This window comes from Orycteropus afer, unplaced genomic scaffold, assembly GCF_000298275.1.
Source record: "Orycteropus afer afer isolate SDZICR_OR568_19922 unplaced genomic scaffold, OryAfe1.0 scaffold00082, whole genome shotgun sequence".
Lineage (NCBI taxonomy): Eukaryota > Metazoa > Chordata > Mammalia > Tubulidentata > Orycteropodidae > Orycteropus > Orycteropus afer.
Genome location: NW_006921669.1, coordinates 3,983,640 through 4,003,040, shown reverse-complemented (window position 1 = coordinate 4,003,040; position 19,401 = coordinate 3,983,640). Strand labels below are relative to the sequence as shown.

Below are 19,401 nucleotides of genomic sequence, written 5' to 3'. Positions count from 1 at the left end.
TGTGCCGTCGAGTCAGCCCTGACTCATAGCGACCCCTCCTTGGGTTTCCGAGGCAGTATCACTACGGAAGTAGGATTGCCCAACCTTCCTTCCGAGGACATAGGTGCCACTAAATAAGACAGCATGAAGTTCTAGCAGACCCAGTCAGTACACCGATTTCTGCAGCCCTAAGCAACTCTGAAGGGGAGAAAAATAAACAATGGAGATGTCCCAGATTAGGAATGGGCTTGGCAGACTATCAAAGCAGTGAAGGTATTATTGAAAAGTTTACTTTCATTATCTGGTAAGGAAGAGAGATTCTAATATACCTGCAGCTACTTCAGATTATTTGTGGACAAATATTTTAAATAAGCTAAACTTTCCTTCCTTGAAGTGCGGGGTTATGAAACAGCAGTGTGCTTTTGCCTGTCGGTATGACACACCTCATACCTAGTGATCACGGGGGCCAACTGAATTGATGACTGATACCACCCATGTTAAACTCCATGTATTCTTTTTGACAATTTGGCTCTTAAACCATGTTTAACACTGTAATCTGCCTTTCTCCATTGGCTTTCTCCAAAATAACAGCAAAACAAGAAAGTCATTTTCTTATGAGTTCATAAGTTTCAACTTTTCTTAATATAGAAGGTATGAATATGAACAATGTCATGTGTTTGTCTCAATTGCTGAATTAATTATTTTCCAAATGAATTTGTCTTCAAGAACTAGTATTCTAAGCATTTAGGTTACTTTTCATATTTTGCTATTAAAAATAACTTCACAATGAACACCTTATTTAAAGCACATCCAGCACAAGTTTGGGTATTTCTGTGAGACAGCTTCCTAAAAGTAGATCGTTGATCAAAGGTTTTGCACATTTTACATTTTGATAAAGTATTTCCAAATTTTTCTTCAAAGAGGATGTATGCATTGTACTCTTCTGCCATTACGCATTTTCGTAATAAACAGGAACAAAAAGTAGGGGGAAGAAAAAAAGTAACGAGATTAGGAAATTCTGTTCTCGTTATTGCAATCTTATTTAAACCCATGGTTTTCCACAAATGACACCCATGGGATTTTCAATTGATGCTACTCACTAGAATGGGTTAAAAAATAACAAAAAAAAAGGCAAACACAAAATAATTATCTTCTTCCCCAAACACCTAAAACATATCAAAAGAATCGGAATTCCTTTAATTTTAAAAGATAAATGTAAAATACTGTACTAAATAAGTCTCTCGTCTAATAAAAACATTTCTTACTGATATACCTTCTGACATGTTTTAACTATCAAAATTGCACCAAAAAAGAAATTTCTTGAAATGCAGATGTTAGTTTAAAACAAGTATTTTAACTATAGTTGTTATTATCATTAAAATTTTTCATATTTATCAGAACATTTATACTGCACTGAGTCCTTTAATATGCAACAAAAGAACTGAGCAAAATAGCAGACTGCATTAAAGTCTAGCAGATGACTGCTACTGTATAATTATTATTAGCATCAATACTAGAGAAAGTAGTTTTAGGAATCAAAAATATACCTCTCAAAACTGCATATAAGTTTTGTATATTACACCAGCTGAAATGTATCAGGAATTTTAAAAATGTATCAGGATATTGTACTAATTAAACTATCTCTGTTATTTAAAAAAAAATTACACATTCATACTTTGATAAGAAGTATTTTCTTAAACAAATTACAGCTACACTGAGATACATACTCTGCAATCACTTGGATTAAAAAAACACCAAATCTTCACCATAATATTCACCACGTCAATCAATTATTTAGAGTTTGACTTGTTATTTCTTGACTTCCTTTTAGAATCTGAGTTTCCGTATTTTCAATCTGAGTTATATTTCTAGGTTATTTTTAAAGCCTAATGATCTCATTTCTCCCCATGTATCAGCTGTAGAATTGATTTAAACTTTAGGAATAGGATAGCTAAAGTACTGAGAATAAACACTGGGTTTCTAGAATGCGATCCTTGTCTGAGTCAACCCCTGTCACCTTGCAGTCAGTATATGTAGCCTGGGTCATGGAAAGCTTAGCCTTAATGGGCTATTTCTGACAAAGGTCAATATAGAAACTGTGAATCTATCCAGACACAACTGCAATGACTTCATTGCATAGGCTGCATTTTAGATGTGTAATTTTATCCTGTCTATGCTTCCTCTATTAACCATAAATTTTATTTCCAAAACCCACCCATTACTTCATCCCTATCTCATATAACCTTTAATTCTAACTCTAACAGGTGCCTATCTCTGCACTCTAACAGCTATTTTTAGGTTGTCTACAGTTTTCAACATTCCTATCTCCATAAACAGTTAAAATATTCATTTCCTTTCACACAAAATAAATGCGTCAATTACACGTCTCTCTTACAAATGATGAGGTTACTCTTCATACTGTTTGATAATGTTAACTTCCATATTATCTGGTTCTACAGCTTCAGAAACAGTCAAATTCTATCAAGTGAACGTTCTCTACTTTCCAAAGCATAGTCTTTTTTTTTTTTTTTAAGTATTCTATAGTTACCTTTAAGGAACTGTGGTGGTGTAGTGGTTAAGGCATTTGGTTACTAACCAAAAAGTCAGTGGTTCAAACCCACTAGCCACTCAACAGAAGAAAACGAAGCAGTCTGCTTCTGAAAAGATTTACAGCCTTGGAAACTCAATGGGGGTCTCCATGATTCAAGATTGACTCTAAGGCAGTGAGTTTGGTGGGGGTTTTTTAGTTACTTTTAGTTAATCTAAGGAACTCTGATGGTGTAGTGGTTAAGGCATTTGGCTCTAACCAAAAAGGTAAGTGGTTCAAACCCACCAGCCCTACCACAGAAGGCAGATGTGGCAGTCTTTAGAACAAGCAAATCTGTCTTAGAAGTACAGCCAGACTTCTCTTTAGAAGTGACGATGGTGAGACTTCAACTCACTCACTTTGGACATATTATCAGGAGGGACTAGTCCCCGGAGAAGGACATCATTCTTGGTAAAAGAGAGGGTCAGCAAAACAGACAAATACCATCAGTGAGATGAACTGACACAATGGCTACAACAGTGGGCTCAAATGATTCTGAGGATGGCACAGGTCCGGGCACTGTTTTGCTCTGTTGTACACAGGCTCGCTATGAGTTGGAACTGACTCAGCAGTACCTAACAACAACCTTGTTGTTGTTGTTGTTGTTGTTATGTGCCGTTGAGTTGAACCCGACTCATAGTGACCCCTCCTTGGGTTTCCAAGGCAGTATCACTATGGAAGTAGATTGCCCAACCTTCCTTCCGAGGAGTGGCTGGTGGGTTTGAACTGCCAGCCTTCTGGTTAGCAGTCATGTGCCTTAGGCACTATGTTACCAGAGCTCCCAACAACATTGTTACCCTTTAAACTCAGTACTGTAACTGAACTCCTACTGTTTAAGAAAGTACAAAGATATGATTATCTTCTTCAAATTTTTAACATGAATTAAAAATAAGGGTGTCAGTTTTCTACAGTTAGACTAAACAAGGGAGTAGCCATAATTATTTGCCAAATCAGAAAGCCTATATTTTAAAGTCTTAATTTTATTAGATTTCATTGCTAATTAGAGGCTTTTAAAAACCCTTGAAACTGGATCAGTTAGCTAAGTGTAGTAGTAGCTGATCATTGGGCAATGCTGTTTCTCCTTTCTCCTGCAACTATACTTTTAAATTTTGTTGTTTAAGGCATAACAAATACAATCAAGCTATATATTTCATTACACTTCAAGTGGAACTGATAAAAGTACTGCGTTCTTTCAATATCTAGTCTTCATTTTATTAGATTTCATTGTTAATCAGAAACTTTTAAAAACCCTTAAATATACCCTTTTTATATGCTATACAGACCCAAATTTTTCCCCCATTATTAGATACTCAGACCACATAAAGTATTAGTACCACATAATAAACTGGAAATTTATCTGTGGTTAATGACACATTGTTAAGTATTGTAAAGTACTGAGTCGTTCATGTCATCAACTGATGATGACATCAATATGTTTTAAGGGCCAAACTGCCTGGTCCCCATAAATGGTTGACTGGTATGGTGAATAGATGAACACAAACTGGTGAACAATACCAGTCAGGCTTAAGAGAAAACAGGACTACTGGCTATCAAGTACACGATTTTCATCAGTAATAAATTGTTGAGAAATTGACACAAACAATTGGGTTAGTTTAACAATTATACGTAAACTGGTCCCAAAGATGATCTATTAAATTTTTTATGTATTTTTTCTTATTCATCTGTAGTAAATATCAATATCAAATTAGTATACAAGGGGAAAAAAGGGGGTACTTTAAGAACAAATAAACCATCTCAGTATCACTTATATTTGTTTACCTCCACAGTGACCATACGGTATCTGTCCAATAAAGGCAAGATTAAGGAAACTTGTCAGCTGCTTCTACTGCCTTCATCATGCAAAGTAACTACCAAGTGTTCACTTGCCACTTTCCAGAAATAGTTTTAGTGGCTTTTCGTCTATACAAATTTCCCTCCATCTGGTTCATACCAACCTGTATCAGCTAAATTTCACTACTGTATCTTTAAAAACCAGCAACTGTACTTTATGTCCAAATTCTTGAAGGAAAAGAGCTAGTTTTTATCTATGCCCCAAGATCATAAGGTATACTTCAGTGGCTTTTAGTATATTCACAGTTGTACATTCTTGGCCACTTGTAAAATGTTACAGAACATTTTCGTCACCCCTCTATCCCCAAAAATACCTGCTAAAGGTAGGTCACCTCCCATTCCCCACATGCCTCCTGGCCCAGGCAACCACTAATCTACCCTCTGTCTCCAGAATTTGCCTATTTTGAACATTTCATTTAAAGGGAATAATATAATATGATTGACTTCTTTCACGTATCATTTTCAAGGTTCATCCATTTTGTAGCATGTATTATACTTCATTCCTTTCTATGGCCAAGTTAATATTCCAGAATATTGTATGAAATTCCCATATATTTAAACTATGAGGAAAAAAACAAATATATTCCATGATAAGGATATACCACATTTTTTTTATCCATTCATCAGCTGAGGGGTAACTGAGGTGGTCCCACTTTTGGGATACAATAAATAATGCTGCTATCAACACTTGTGTGTAAGTTTTTCGGTGGACGTATGTTTTAATTTCTCTTGGGTACATATCTGGGAGTAGGATTACCAAGTCACATGGTAACTCTATACTTAACATTTTGAGTAAGTGCCAAACTGTCTTTTAAAGTAGCTATCCTATTTTACAACCTCACAAGTAATGTAGAAGAGTGCCAATTTCTCCACATCCTAGCCAATATTTGTAAATGTCTTTATTATTTTGGTCATCCCAAGTGTGGGTGTGAAGTGGTATCTCACTAAGGTTTTGATTTGCATTTCCCTAATGATTACTGATATTGAGCACCTTTTCATGTGCTAACTGGCCATCTGTATATCTTTTTTGAAGAAATATCTATTCAGATCTTTTGCCCATCTTTTAGTTACCTGACTTTTTATTGCTTAGCTGTGGCACAGTTCTTCATGTACTCTGGATTCAAATCCCTTATCAGACATATGATGTGTAAGTATCTCCAATTCTGTGGCTTATCTTTGTACTTTTTTGAGATGTCTTTTGGAACACAAATGTTTTTAATTTTGATGAGCTTAGTTTATCTTTTTTCTTCTTTTGTTGCTTGTGATTTTGGTGCCATCTCTAAGAAACCACTGCCTAAACCAAAGTCATGAAAGGTTTACTCTATTTTTTCTAAGAGTTGTATCACATTATTTCTTACAGTTAGGTCTGTGATCCACTTTGAGTTACTTTTTGTGTAAGTATGAGGTAGGGATCCAACTTCATTTTTTTTGTACGTAGATAGCCAGATGTCTCAGCACCATTTGCTGAAAAGATATTGAATTGTCTTGACTTACTTGTTGAAAATTCATTGACCATAAAGGAAGGGGTTTATTTCAAGACTAATAATTCTACTTCAATGATCTAAAAGTCTATCCTCTTAGGCCAGTACTACACTGTCTTGATTACTATAGCTTTGTAGTAAGTTTTGAAATTGAGAAGTAAGAATTCCCCAATTCTGTTCTTCATTTCAAGACTGTTTTCCCTATTTGGGGACCCTTAGACTTCCATATGAATTTTAGTATCAGCTTGTCGATTTCTGCAAAAAAGGAAACTGGGATCTTGAAAGGATTTGCTTTACATCTGTAGATCAATTTAAAGAATATTGTCTTCTTAATAATATTAAGTCTTCTAATCCATGAACACAGGCTATCTTATTATTCACATAAAAAACTCAAAACTCACTGCCATCAAGTCAATTCCGACTCACAGAGACCTCCAATGGGTTTCTGAGGTGTAAATCTTCATGGAAATAGATTGTTTCATCTTGCTTCTATGGAGCAGCTGGTGGGTTTGAACCTCTGACCTTCCAGTTAACAGCCAAGTGCCTTATTCACTATGCCAGCAGAAGTCCTTTTATTTACTTAGGTTTTCTTTAATTTCTTTCAACAATATTTTCTAGTTTCCAGTGTACAAGTTGCACTTCTTTGTGTGAAATAATTTGTAAGCATTCCATTTTATGCTACTATAAATAGAATTATTTCCTTAATTTCATTTTGGATAACTTATTGTTAATGTATAGAAATACAGTTGATTTTGTATATTTATCCTATATTGTGTAACCTTGGTGAACTTGTTTATTAGTTCTAATAGGTATTTTTGTAGATTCATTAGGATTTTCTATACATAAGATTATGTTATCTGCAAACAGAGGTAGTTCTTTTTTCCTAATCTGGATGTCTTTTATTTCTTTTCCCTACCTAACAGCCCTTGAAAGAATTTCCAGTACACTACTGAATAGAAGTGGCAAGAGTAGATATATTTATCTCATTCCTAATCTTAGAGGAATATTAGTATTTTACCAGGAAGTATGACGTCAGCCGTGGAGTTTTCATAAATGCTTTTTTATCAGGTTGAGGAAATTACTATTAGATGCTAATATTCTGTATTTTGGTAATAAGCCAAGGCTAAGAAGAGCTTTTAAGTAAGACTGACAGAATTACAAGGCCCAATCTAAAACTGGACTTTTGATCAAGCTACACTTATAGGTGAACTTGAAACCTACAGCAAAGGTTTGCTTTCTCTAACTCTATAACTAGTCTTTGAAGCAAACAAGTACCTTTAGGTAGTTAGTTAAGATAAGATTTTTAATTAAAGTACTGACAAACCAATCTTGTTTTCTTCTCTTAACAAAACAAGTAAATTTTTTCTAGAAAGTATACTCTGGATATAAAAGTTTTTTTTTTTTTTATATGAAGGCCATATAAGTACATAAAATATGCAGCTAAAAGCTGTTAAGTTATAATCCTCCTGCTGAGTTATTTTAATGGCCATATGATATACAATGTACAATATTGTACTAGCTATGTATAATATAACTAAATAAGGAAGACCTAAACAATCACTCTGTCAAACTACCCATGTATTTTGGGAGAAGAGCTGTTGCACTGTGAGGAACTGCAGTCAATGTCACGAAGCAAAATGAGTGGGGACTGCTATGTGGAAAATGAGTTTGCTCTCTAAATTTTCAACCAAATCACAATACAAAATTAAATTAAAAACTAGACAAAATAAATAATAGTTTTCAAACAGAAAATAAGCACAAAGGACAGTGATCCCAGAGAGAAAGGAATAAATAAAATATAAAAAAAAAAAATACCCATGTCAATTGGGACATAGTAGATAGTACAGAAAAAAAAATATTATAGTCATTATTGTGTCCAAACAAGTAGGACTAGTATAACTAATATACATTTAAAATTTTAACACAAAATAGTTGAATTATAGGATTCTGGTCTCTAACAAAGGAGCTCTGGTAGCACAGATGGGTTCAAACTCATCAGTCACTCTACGGAAGGAAGACTGGGCAATCTACTTCTGTAAATATTTACCACTTCAGAAAAACCCAAAGGGGGTCGACCCTATGACTCAGAATCAACTCAATGGCAGTGACTTTGGATTTTTTTTTTCCCCCAGTAACTATACATAAACCTTTAAGGAGCTCTGGTAGCATTGTGCCTAAGGCACTTGACTGCTAACCAGAAGGTTGGTGGTTCAAACCTACCAGCCACGCCTCGGAAGGAAGGTTGGACAATCTACTTCCGTAGTGATACTGCCTTGGAAACCCAAGGAGGAGTCGCTATGAGTCAGGTTTGAGTCAACAGCACATAACAATAACAACATACATAAACCTTTACTTTCTAAAAATGCTTACCGTTTTCAAGATATAGAATGCAAAAGAAACAGTTTACTTCATATCAGGTAAACTGTTTGACCTTGTCTTATAGTCTAATGAACTGAAAAGGTTATTATGTCTTCCCCACCCCCACAAGTTATTCTCTTCTTATAAGGAGGGAATTAAGTCCTACCTGGCAAAATTCCACTAAGATGCTCCCAATTATCAAGTTTTCTCATATAATTTATTTATATTTTAAGAATTCATTATATTTACATTACTCTCCTATTGAGCTCTCAAGAATATTTTGTTTTATCACTTTTTACTTCTGTCATTATAATTCGGTAACATAAGTTGTTGATTATAGATTTACTCAATATCACAATCATTCTTCCATTTAATGAGTATTTACAGTGTACCTGCTATGTGCTACTAAGTACGCTATGTAATGATATTACAGTGTTAATAAAGTCCCTGCCTTCATGAAACTTACATTCAAGTAAAATAAATTAGATAACTCAAACAAATAACTTCTGGCAGAGAAAAATGTTAAGGTGAAATAAAAGGCAATGGGATAGAGTAACTGGGAAGTAACCTGAGAGCTGAGAACTAAATTATGGTGAAGAACTAAAGTAAGGGAGTTCTAAACAGAAGGAACCACAAAGGCAAAAGCCTAAAGATAGAAATATGCATAGTTTGTTTGAGGAAAGAAAGAAGAGTGTCAGGGGACTATAGAGTGACAGGACTTGGTAGACCATAGATTTTTATCTAACTGCAATGCAAAGCCAGTGGGGGATTGTAAACAGAAATGACGTGATCTGATATATCTTCTGAGATCACTCTTGCTGCCAGGTGAAGAATGAAATGTAAGGAGGAATAAGCGGTAGCAGTTACCAGAAAATAATACTCTTTCAATAAGCAGTTTCTTAGTCCTCTTTCCTTCTTTCTGTTCCCAATTCCATCACCCGAGTGCTGGCTCTTACATCTTTCTCTACTACACAGACAACTTCAAAAGCATCCAAACTTGTCTCCCTGTTCCTATAGTTAAGACTGCAGTTTTTTAAATGCTTTGATCATGTCCATTGCATTGCTTTAAAAGCCTCATTTCACCACTGCCAACAAAATAAAATCCAAATTTACTGCCATTCAAAACCCTTCCACGATCTGATCTCAGACCACCTTTCTAGTCATCTCCCACTACTAACTGACTCTGCTGTTGAACTCAGTATGGCCTGCTTAGTCTTTCCTGAACACAGCTATAATACCATCTTCTTGTTTTCATATCTCTACTTACACTGACCACTTTCCTTCATTCCCTTATATTCAAATTCTCTTTTCTTCTCCATTCAGCATACATTCTCCTTGTATATTCAGAGCTATGGCTATAACATCATGACCCAGTACACACAAGTGTCATAATTCTCCATTTAACTTTTACTTCATGCAATGCATTTTGATATTTTCTGGTCTATTTCTTTTTCATAATGATAGACCACTAATCGTTTCAACCTTCAGTCTGAAAAACACTACTAGTGTACCTTTCTAAGACATTCACTGGTCATTTAACTAGATCATGAGATTGAAAGGTGAAATCTATAATTACCAAACAATAATGACCTTAAGCTTAAGGGTAGGATAGGGTCAGTATCTTATACTTCCTTTAAACTACCATGATATTAACCCCAGTATTTATTAATCATTACTAAAAGGAAATGATTTCTATTAAACATACCTATCTATTCATGATCAGACAGTATAATTATTAATAGTTTTCTATTCACATTCATCTTGTTTCAAATTATAACGATGATGGATAAAATGGCCAGATTTCAATGACCCTGTGACCCACACTTTCTGCCTTCCTTTCTTGCACAGGAGGAGCACACAGTAAATACTCCATAAATGCTAACTGCCATCTTTCTTTCCCTCAGCATATGAGAAAGTCCCTGGATGGAAGACACCTTTTACCACTCATTGAACATTCTCTTTTATCACAAATACTCAAGCACTTTTGCTCTGCCTAGGAAAGCATTATTAGTCCAGTGTCCTCATTTGGCCCTTCCAGTTTTGCCAAAGTTGTAATCAGGGTAAGTCTTTTGTTTCGATGGAATGACAGCTATTAAGGTTGAATGGCTTCTCTTGCAGTCAGCACTGAAGCTCTTGAACATTAAAGTCCTGTTAAAGTTGTTGACTCTTTCCATAACATCATCAGTAATTTGAATTAAGAAAATGAAAAAGCAATGAAGCAATCCAAAATCTGCACTGAATGGTTTCTTCTCTGGCAAAAGATTCAACTCACAGGTAAGCCAAATGCGCAAAGCAAATTCTTAATTCTTAAAACTCAAGACTCCTTAAGTTTACCATGAAATCATTCACATAGCTTCCTGAGGAATACAGAACATCTAAAGGTATGTCGCTTCCTCCTTCCACCGCCACCTTCTGGGCCTGTTATGACCTGCTGTGGGTTCAGGGGGACAGAGTGGGTACAGATATAACAAAGCACTCTGAATCATCTAAGCCCAGGCTCTGTGTAAGCAGTAGGGTTTTAAGCAAAATAAGTGCCTAGAATCAACCAAGAAAAAACATGAATTTCTCCAATAGTCTTCAAACTATCTAAAACTCCCTAATGGGCTGTAGGCAGCATCTTAGGTGACTTGTGGGCCAGAACAAACTACACTGGCCCCACCAGACCCCAAATCTTCACCATTAGGCTTTACTCTGAGATCTGAGAATGAGTAAGAACCTCAATATTTGTTGACCACAGTTTCCTCAAGGCCAGACTCTGGGCTTCAGCAACCTTAGGGATTTGTGTAAGATAGCCTTCTGGAATTACACTGTCATTCACTAAGAATTTAAAGTAATCTATTCTAACTGTCAAGGAGTTCAGGTGGTATAGTGCCTAAGGCATTTGACTGCTAACCAGAAGGTTGGGGGTTCAAACCCACCAGGCACTCTATGGAAGGAAGACTTGGCAACCTACTTCTGTAAAGATTTATTGCCTCGGAAACCCAACTGGGGTCACTATGAGTCAGAGTCAACTTGATGGCAGTGCGTTTGGTTTTGGTTTAATCTAACTATCACTGCATTCGCCCCAGAAAATAAATAACTCAGAGAAGCTTATATGTAAAATATCAGAACGAAACGAAAAGGAAAAAAAAAGTCTGACATAACCATATTGTATAGTAAGTGGCAAAATTTTAATAACATGAATTACTTTCAGAAGTGTCTTTTCCAAATAAGACAAAATCAAACTACCCTGGTGATAGTGGGAAGTTACTATTTTAATATGTACTCAAAGACAGAACAAAGATAAAGTCAAAATTCATTTTAAAGGATCTCAAGGCTAAGTTTAAAAAAAAAATGTCAAACAGAAACTGTGCCTTGATAGAAAGGACCATTAAAACAGAACTGGGTGGGGACTGTGAGGGGCTTAAAAAATACAGTAATATAGGCTTAAATTTTTATCTTCTTGGTACTTGGCTAAAACACCTCCCTCTTTAAAATCTTTCCATGTCTACCAATATTTTTGTTTTTTGCTAGATCACAGGTCAATAACTTTTCAGAAGTAAGGTACAGGTTATTAAATTTGATTCTCCTTTGGCACTGACCCTGTGCCATGCTCCACTAAATTAGAAGTTTATCTGTATTGATAAATATCTCCCTTTAAAAACACCTATCTTGGAAAGGTTAATTCTATATCACCTTTTAATAAAGCCTTGAAGAGAGGAAGAGAGGGAAAGAGGAAAGGAGGAGAGAGGGGAAAAATAATATGAGAAATAAAACAATAAGATATATGGGATAACCATAAGTTATGGAATCGACTCAATGACAACTAACAACAATAACGTTAGCCCTTCTGAAGATGCAGGCATTCACTTCTGGTGCTACAGAAGAGGATGAGGGAAGTATGCCTTAAGTGAAGCCAGGTAGAAACTAACCAGAGTCTCAGGAAAGTAAATAAAAGAAACTAAGAACAAAAGACCTTCACTGGGGATCACCTAGAGCCCAGGTGATAAAAGTCACACTGGTTATAATTGTGCCACAGTCAGTCATACTTTAAACAGATAGATCTTATCAATGAGCACTGGTGGCACAGTGGTTAAAGGACCCCGTTACCAACCTAAAGGTTAGCAGTTTGAACCCACCAGCCACTCTGCAGGACAAACATATGGCAGTCTACTTCTGTAAAGATTTATAGCCTTAGATAACATACTACACAAAAAACATTGTTCTGCATCCTACTTTGTGAGTAGCAACCAGGGTCTTAAAAGCTTGCAAGGGGCAATCTATATGCAAATGATGGGTCTCTCCTCATCCAAAGCAAAGAAGACTGAAGAAAACCAAAGACACATTGAAACAATTAGTCTGGAAACAATTAGTCCAAAGGAATGGTATGGTAGACCATAAGATCCTCAGCATATATGACCATGAGACCAGAAGAACTAGATGATGGTGCCCAGCTAACACTATCAACTACTCGGAGGGGGATCGGTGCAGGAGATCCTGGATAGAGAGAACAATGTGGAACAAAACTCAAAAAAGTTTGCTGGTCTCACAGAACATGGTGAGATTCTAGTTACCCTTGAGGTTTGGAATTGAACTTACTCCTGTGGCTTCCAGCCAAACAACAGACAGGCATATGGGGTGAACATTTCCATCAGGTAGATAGCCTCCTTGGAACAAACAACCTTAGGAAAACAGAAGGGCAGTGCTTGTACAGGGAGATAGCTGGGGTGGGGGTGGGGGGTTGTGCTTGGGAGGGAAGGACACAGGGAAGAGGAAACTACTAACTACAGAGAGGAAATGGGAAGAGAGCTGTTCCACTATGGGCAACTGCAGTCAATGTTATGAAACAAAATGTGTATGAACTGCTGTATAGAAAATGAATTTGCTCTGTAAACTTTCACCCAAATCACAATTAAAAAAAAAAAAAAGATATACAGCCTTTGAAACTCTGTAGGGTAGTTGTACTCTCTGTCCCATAGGGTTGCTATAAGTCAGAATCAACTTGATAGCAGTGGATTTGGTTTTTTCGTTTTGGATACATCTTATTGAAAGTAAAACTATGGGTGATACAAACATCTTCTTCCCTCCTTGTTTGTTTTTTCAAGTTATCATTAAGTCTGAGTTGATGTACAGAATGCACAAAATTTAAGTTTACTTAAAGATTGCAAAGCTCCACTCCAAATAGTTAACTAAAAAGGGTTTCTTTTCACCAATATTAATTAAGCAAGGTTTTTGCCAGGTTTCCAATAAGGATCTCCCAAGGACCACCATATTCAGATGAGTGAAATAATTATAAACTATTGTTTACTGGCATTTAACCAATGTGTTCTAATTTAGAATAAAGCTCAGTGTAAAGTTTTATTTTTAAAATGCTCATGTCATTTCTTGCATGGTATTTTTTGCTGTTTAAACTAGACAAACACCCAGATCTTTCTTTCACCCACGCAGATCTTTACTGTATCAGAAACACAAAGCAGAAAAGAGATTCTGAAAAAGGAGGGTCTCCTGCTGAAAACTGCTTTGCCACAAATCAGCAAATGTCTTTGACTAGACCACTGAATTCTGAGCTCCAATTTTAGACCTTCATTCAGTAGCAAAATAGCCAACATCTACTGTACACACAGCAAGTACTAAGCACCGAGAATACAAAATTGAACAAGACAGTACTGCCTTTCAGGTAGTCATAGTCACACAGCAGAAGGTGACATGTGAACAGATGATCACAATACTATCTGATTAAGTCTTACAATAGGAGCTATGAACAGAATATTGTACAAAGTAGTAAAAGAAGTCTGCTTAGAGGACTATACTAAGCTTGCTTATAGAGGACATGACATTTTAAGTCATCACAAAATGAGGAAATAGGCTAGTCAATCTGTAAGGAGCCTTCTATTAAAATAAGGCTGAAGGTCATGGAGATCTTTTTTTTTTTTTTTTCTGTCAAAAATGGTTGTTGCAGATGATTACATTTTGTTGGTTATTAATCACTCTACCAAAAAGAGAATTTTATAGGCCTACAATAGTCGTCTTCTCAAACTTGTCCTTTTCCTATACTCTTTTTCTCAGTAAATGGTAATATCATCTAAAAACTTAACATTCCATAGCCAACTAATCACAAATTACTATTGATTCTACTCTGTACTGTCTCTTTATTCTGCCTATCTCTATGACCTGAATTACTGCAAGAGCTTCCAAAAGGGTTTTCCTGCCTTTGGTATCCCTTCTCCCAATTACACTGTAGCCAAAGTGATCTTTCTAAAACACAAATCTGATCATATGACCACCCATCTTATAATCATTCAACTGCTTCTTTTGCTCTCAGAAAACTCTTCAGCATAGTTAAAAAAACCCTTCCAACATCTAGCCTGGTTTGCCTTGTGCTACACTCTTTTACATACATACTGAACCTCTTGCAGGTTCTTCAACAGACAATGATCGCTCATCTTCCTGTAATGAACCTTCCAAATTTCCCTCAAAGGAGAATTAGGTAACTTTCCAAAATAATCTTTCAGCACTCTGCTTCTCCATTATCATTCTTACTTCATTCTATAGTATTTTAATTGTCTGTCTCACCAGTGAAGCTATAAGTTCCTTAAGGACAGATACTATCACACACATCCGTGTATTTGTGCCTGGCCTGGCCTGGCCCTAACATACAGTGGCTCATGCTGGATAAATATTTGTTGAATGCATGAATAAATTAAGGAACAAACTGCAAAGAAAGAGAAATTCAATGCCCTACAATTTGTCACAATGTTTACTACCTATATTTTAGAAGCCTAATCCTTTCCTAGGACCATACTTAAGTCATGAGCCTATCACAATTAACCTGTTTTGAATGACAGAAATAAAGCAGGCAATAGCATAGAACTTAAAATTCAAAAGAGCTTAAAAATATATTTTACTTCTTCCAGTTGAAATAATGTAAGGTCACTTTTAAAGACTTTTTGGGGGTGGGAGGAGTAAATATATATATCAGAACTATGATGATATACTGTACAGTTTAAAAATAAAATACAACTACGTATATACTATCACATTATTGTCACAAGTAAACTGTGAGTTTGCTTTTTAACATAAAAAAGCTGAACCTCATCAATAACTCACCTATTCTTTTCCAGCTCATTGTGTGTAGACCTAAAAGAACAAAGGGAGAAAGAAGCGTTAGCCTTGTTTTACTGCTCAGACTACAGAAAAGAGGACTAGTTAAGTTACAGCTACACCATACCCAATGAATCTATTTAACAGAGCACTCTCCGGTTAGACTTCTACAACTGCACTTAAGAGGAGGAGGCTACATTCATTACAATGGTTCATTCAGTTACAGCCTCTTCAGTTAGCAACTCGAATTATTCTGAAACCAGAGTTTCGTTGTTATTTTGACAAATATATACAGATTGGTTCTCCTGTCTACTTCTTACAGCCTATAATTTGTTGATTTGTAGCCATTACACCAGAAATTTTAATTCAAACATAATCCTACTTTCACTTAACAAGAAAAAGAAGTGTGTGTATTTCTACATCCTCTCCCATCTTTACCTACTTACCCCTGAATCATGAAAAAAAAAAAAAGTTTAGGCTAGTATAAAAGCTGAAAACAGTCCTGTTTTACTCTAAGGCCTATCGGCAAATTCAAGCTTCCATTCCTTTTGTGTGAAACATCAACAAGAAAAAGTTTTACTAAAAAGAAAAATATGTTAATATAAATAAAGAAGAGACATTATAAAATCAAGAAACATTTTTAAAAAGACTGAAAGGCTATACCTCCATATGATAGCAACAGTTGTTTTCTTTTGGTGACTTTCTTTCCTTTTTGCATCTTAGTATTTGTTACAATATTTACTAGCATAGTGTCTGCCAGACATTGTGCTAAGCAGTTAATAAATATTATTTGATTTTATCCCAAAAACACCACTTGTTTTATAAACAAGAATAGAGAACTCAAAAGACACATTCCTATCCCAAGAGTATTTAAGTGGCAATCATGATTTAAGCCTGTGTCTATCTCACTCAAAAACCCCAAGTTCTTAACTGCCTGGCAAGAGATAATAATAACAAGGGGTTAAGAGCACGGACTCAGTCAGACTCCCTGGGTTCAAATACTGCATGACCTTGGGAAAGTCCCTTAATTTCTCTGTGCTCAGTGCCCTTATCTATGAAATAGAAAAAAATAACAGTACTTGCCTCATATGAGGTTATGAGGACTAAGCAAGTTCACAATGAGCTATAAAATATAAAAAACTCTATATAAACTTCACCACTGTTAGAATTATGCTATGGTTGTTCCTTGGAATGAATACATATGGCTTTTGCAGTAATTTAGCATTAATAAATACAAGAATTTTATGAAGGAGAATCAAAGTTCTTGTCACTGAAACTAAAACATTAATTATTTAATATATTCTAGTCAGTGTCAAACACCTTCAAAATTTATATTACTGATTGATTTAATATGATTATCCCAATGCATATTTAATAATTAGATTCCTACATGTTAATGATGAGTGTTCTTTGCTAATCTTGTAATTTGTGGGAATTTTATCCACTGTTAAGAACCAAAAGGCTAAGTTGTAGGATACAAGGTCAACACACAAAAATCAGCTGGGTTTCTATTCACCAGCAAGGAGAAATCTGAGTAAGAGATTTTTTTTTTTTTTAATTGTGATTTGGGTGAAGATCTACAGAGCAAATTCACTCTCAATACAGCAGTTCACATATACTTTGTCTCATGTCATTGACCACAGTTTACCACAATGCAACAGCTCCCCTCCAACTTCCTCCCCATGGTACCACTTCCCAGTGTCCATCCCTCCATACTCTCCTGCCCCCTAAGCTGTCTCCCTATGCATAAGCTGCCCTTCCTTCTCCCATGATTGTTCTCTCGAGGGCATGTGTCTACTTGAGGTAAATGTTCAACTCACATGCCTGTACTTTGTTTGGCTGGAAACCACAGGTGTGGGTTCAATTCCAGACCTGAAGGGTAGCTAGGGGCCATAGTCTCAGTGGTTCCACCAGGCTCTATTGGACAAGCAAACCTGGTCCCAACCATCCCCCTCTTTTTTTTCCCCCCTCCAAATGATTTTCAGTTTTGTTCCACATTGTTCTCCCTCTCTATCCAGGATCTCCTACATCCCTTCCAAGTGGATGACAGTGGTAGCCGGGCACCATCTAGTTCTTCTGGTCTCATACTTGTATAGGTTGCAGATCGGATGGTGTACCAGTCGTGGGGACTGATTGTTTCCATTAATTTTGTTTTTCTGCTTTCTTCTTTGCTCTTGACGAGGAGAGACCCATCGTTACATCTAGATGGCAGCTTGCTAGCTTTTAAGATCCCAGTCGCTACTCACAAAAGTAGGAGGTGGAACAATGTTTTGTATAGTATGTTATGCCAATTGAGTTTGGTGTCCCCTGTGACCATGGTCCCACGCCCTCATGAGAAAGAGATTTTTAAAACAACCCCATTTACAATAGCATCTAAGAGAATAAAATATCGGAGCTCTGGTAGCATGTTAGCTAAGGCACTTGACTGCTAACCAGAAGGCTGGCGGTTCAAATCCACCAGCCACTCCTCGGAAGGAACATGGGGCAATCTACTTCTGTAGTGATACTGCCTCAGAAACCCAAGTCGGGTCTGACTCGATGGCACATAACAACAACAACAACAACAACAGGACTAAATTTATTCGGGGATGTGAAAGACTTATACAATGAAAATTATGAGATTCAAGAAGATGTCAATAGATGGAAAGATGTCCCATGTTCATGAATTGGAAGACTTAATGTAGTCAAGAAGTTGATATTATCCAAAGTGATAGACAGATGCAGCACAATCCCATCAAATCTCCAACGGCATTCTTTATAGAAACGAAAAACTTATCCTCAATTTTATACTGGAAAGATAAGAAATCTCTAACAGCCAAAGCAATTTTGAAGAAGAATAAAGTAGGGAGGCTCACACAACTTCACTTCAAAACATATTACACAGCTACAGTAACCAAAACAGCCTGAAACTAGTTTAATTACAGACATACAAATCAGTGGAATAGAACTGAAAATACAGAAATAAATCCAAGCATCTATGGTCAATTGATTTTCGACAAGGGCTCCAAACACATTCAAGGAGGAAAGAGCAGTCTCTTCAACAAATGGTGCTGGCTGCTCTTCAACAAATGGTGCTGGCAAAACTGGATTTCAATATGCAGAAAAATGACACAGGATCCACAGCTTACACCATACATGAAAACTGAGTCAAGATGGATCAAGGACCTAAATGTTACATCTAAAACCATAAATTTGTTGGAAGAAAATACATGACTTATGTTGTTCAACATAATTTTCTTTCAATGACACACTATCACACTCAATGAATATGTAATCAACAGCAAATAAAATAGATAACTAAGACCTCATAAAAGTTAAATACTTATGTTTATTAAAAGACTTTATAATGAGATTAAAAAGACAATCTATAGACTGGGGAAAAAAAGTCTTTGGGAATGATGTAACTTATAAGGATCTAATATCTAAAATATTTATAAAACTTCTACAACTCACCAACAAAAAGACAAATAATTCAATAAAAAACTGGGCAAAGGACATGAATAGACACTTTACCAAAGGGGATATTCAAACAGACAATAAACAAATAAAAAGATGCTCAACATCATTAGCCATCAGAGAACCGCAAATCAAAACCACAATGAGATTCAATTGTGAACATCTATTACAGTAGCTAAGATTTAAAAATAAATAAAATAACAATGTGAGGGGACATGGAGAAACTGGAACCCTCATCCACTGCTGGTTGGGAATGCAAAATGGTACAGCCATTTAAGGGACTGGTTGAATCTGGCAGCTCCTCAAAACACAAGAGGTAGAACTATTATATGACCCAGCAATTCCACTCCTAGGTAAAAACCCTAAGGACCTAACAGAATGATAACAACAGACATGTGCACACCCATGTTGATCGCAGCACTACTCTTAACAGCAAAAAGATAGAAAAAAATCTAACTGCCATCAGCAAATGAAGGGATTAAGTAAAATGTGATATATATGTACAATGAAATACTATGCAATAAAGAAGAAAAATGAATTGCCAAAACACCTTGGAACACAAATGAACTTGGAAGACATTATATTGACCAAATTAAAAAAAAAAAAAAA

General features: G+C 36.0%; 1 protein-coding gene across 1 annotated transcript in view; it reads right to left on the bottom strand.

Moving 5' to 3' along the window:
- MXI1 (MAX interactor 1, dimerization protein) overlaps window positions 1–19,401 on the bottom strand; it is a gene marked incomplete at its 5' end in the record, with an annotated part of 127,858 nt that overhangs the window by 46,849 nt on the left and 61,608 nt on the right. The window contains one exon of the mRNA XM_007941545.2: window positions 15,343–15,372. Coding sequence (XP_007939736.2) covers window positions 15,343–15,372 — 30 coding nt within the window. The remainder of the gene's footprint in view (window positions 1–15,342; window positions 15,373–19,401) is intronic.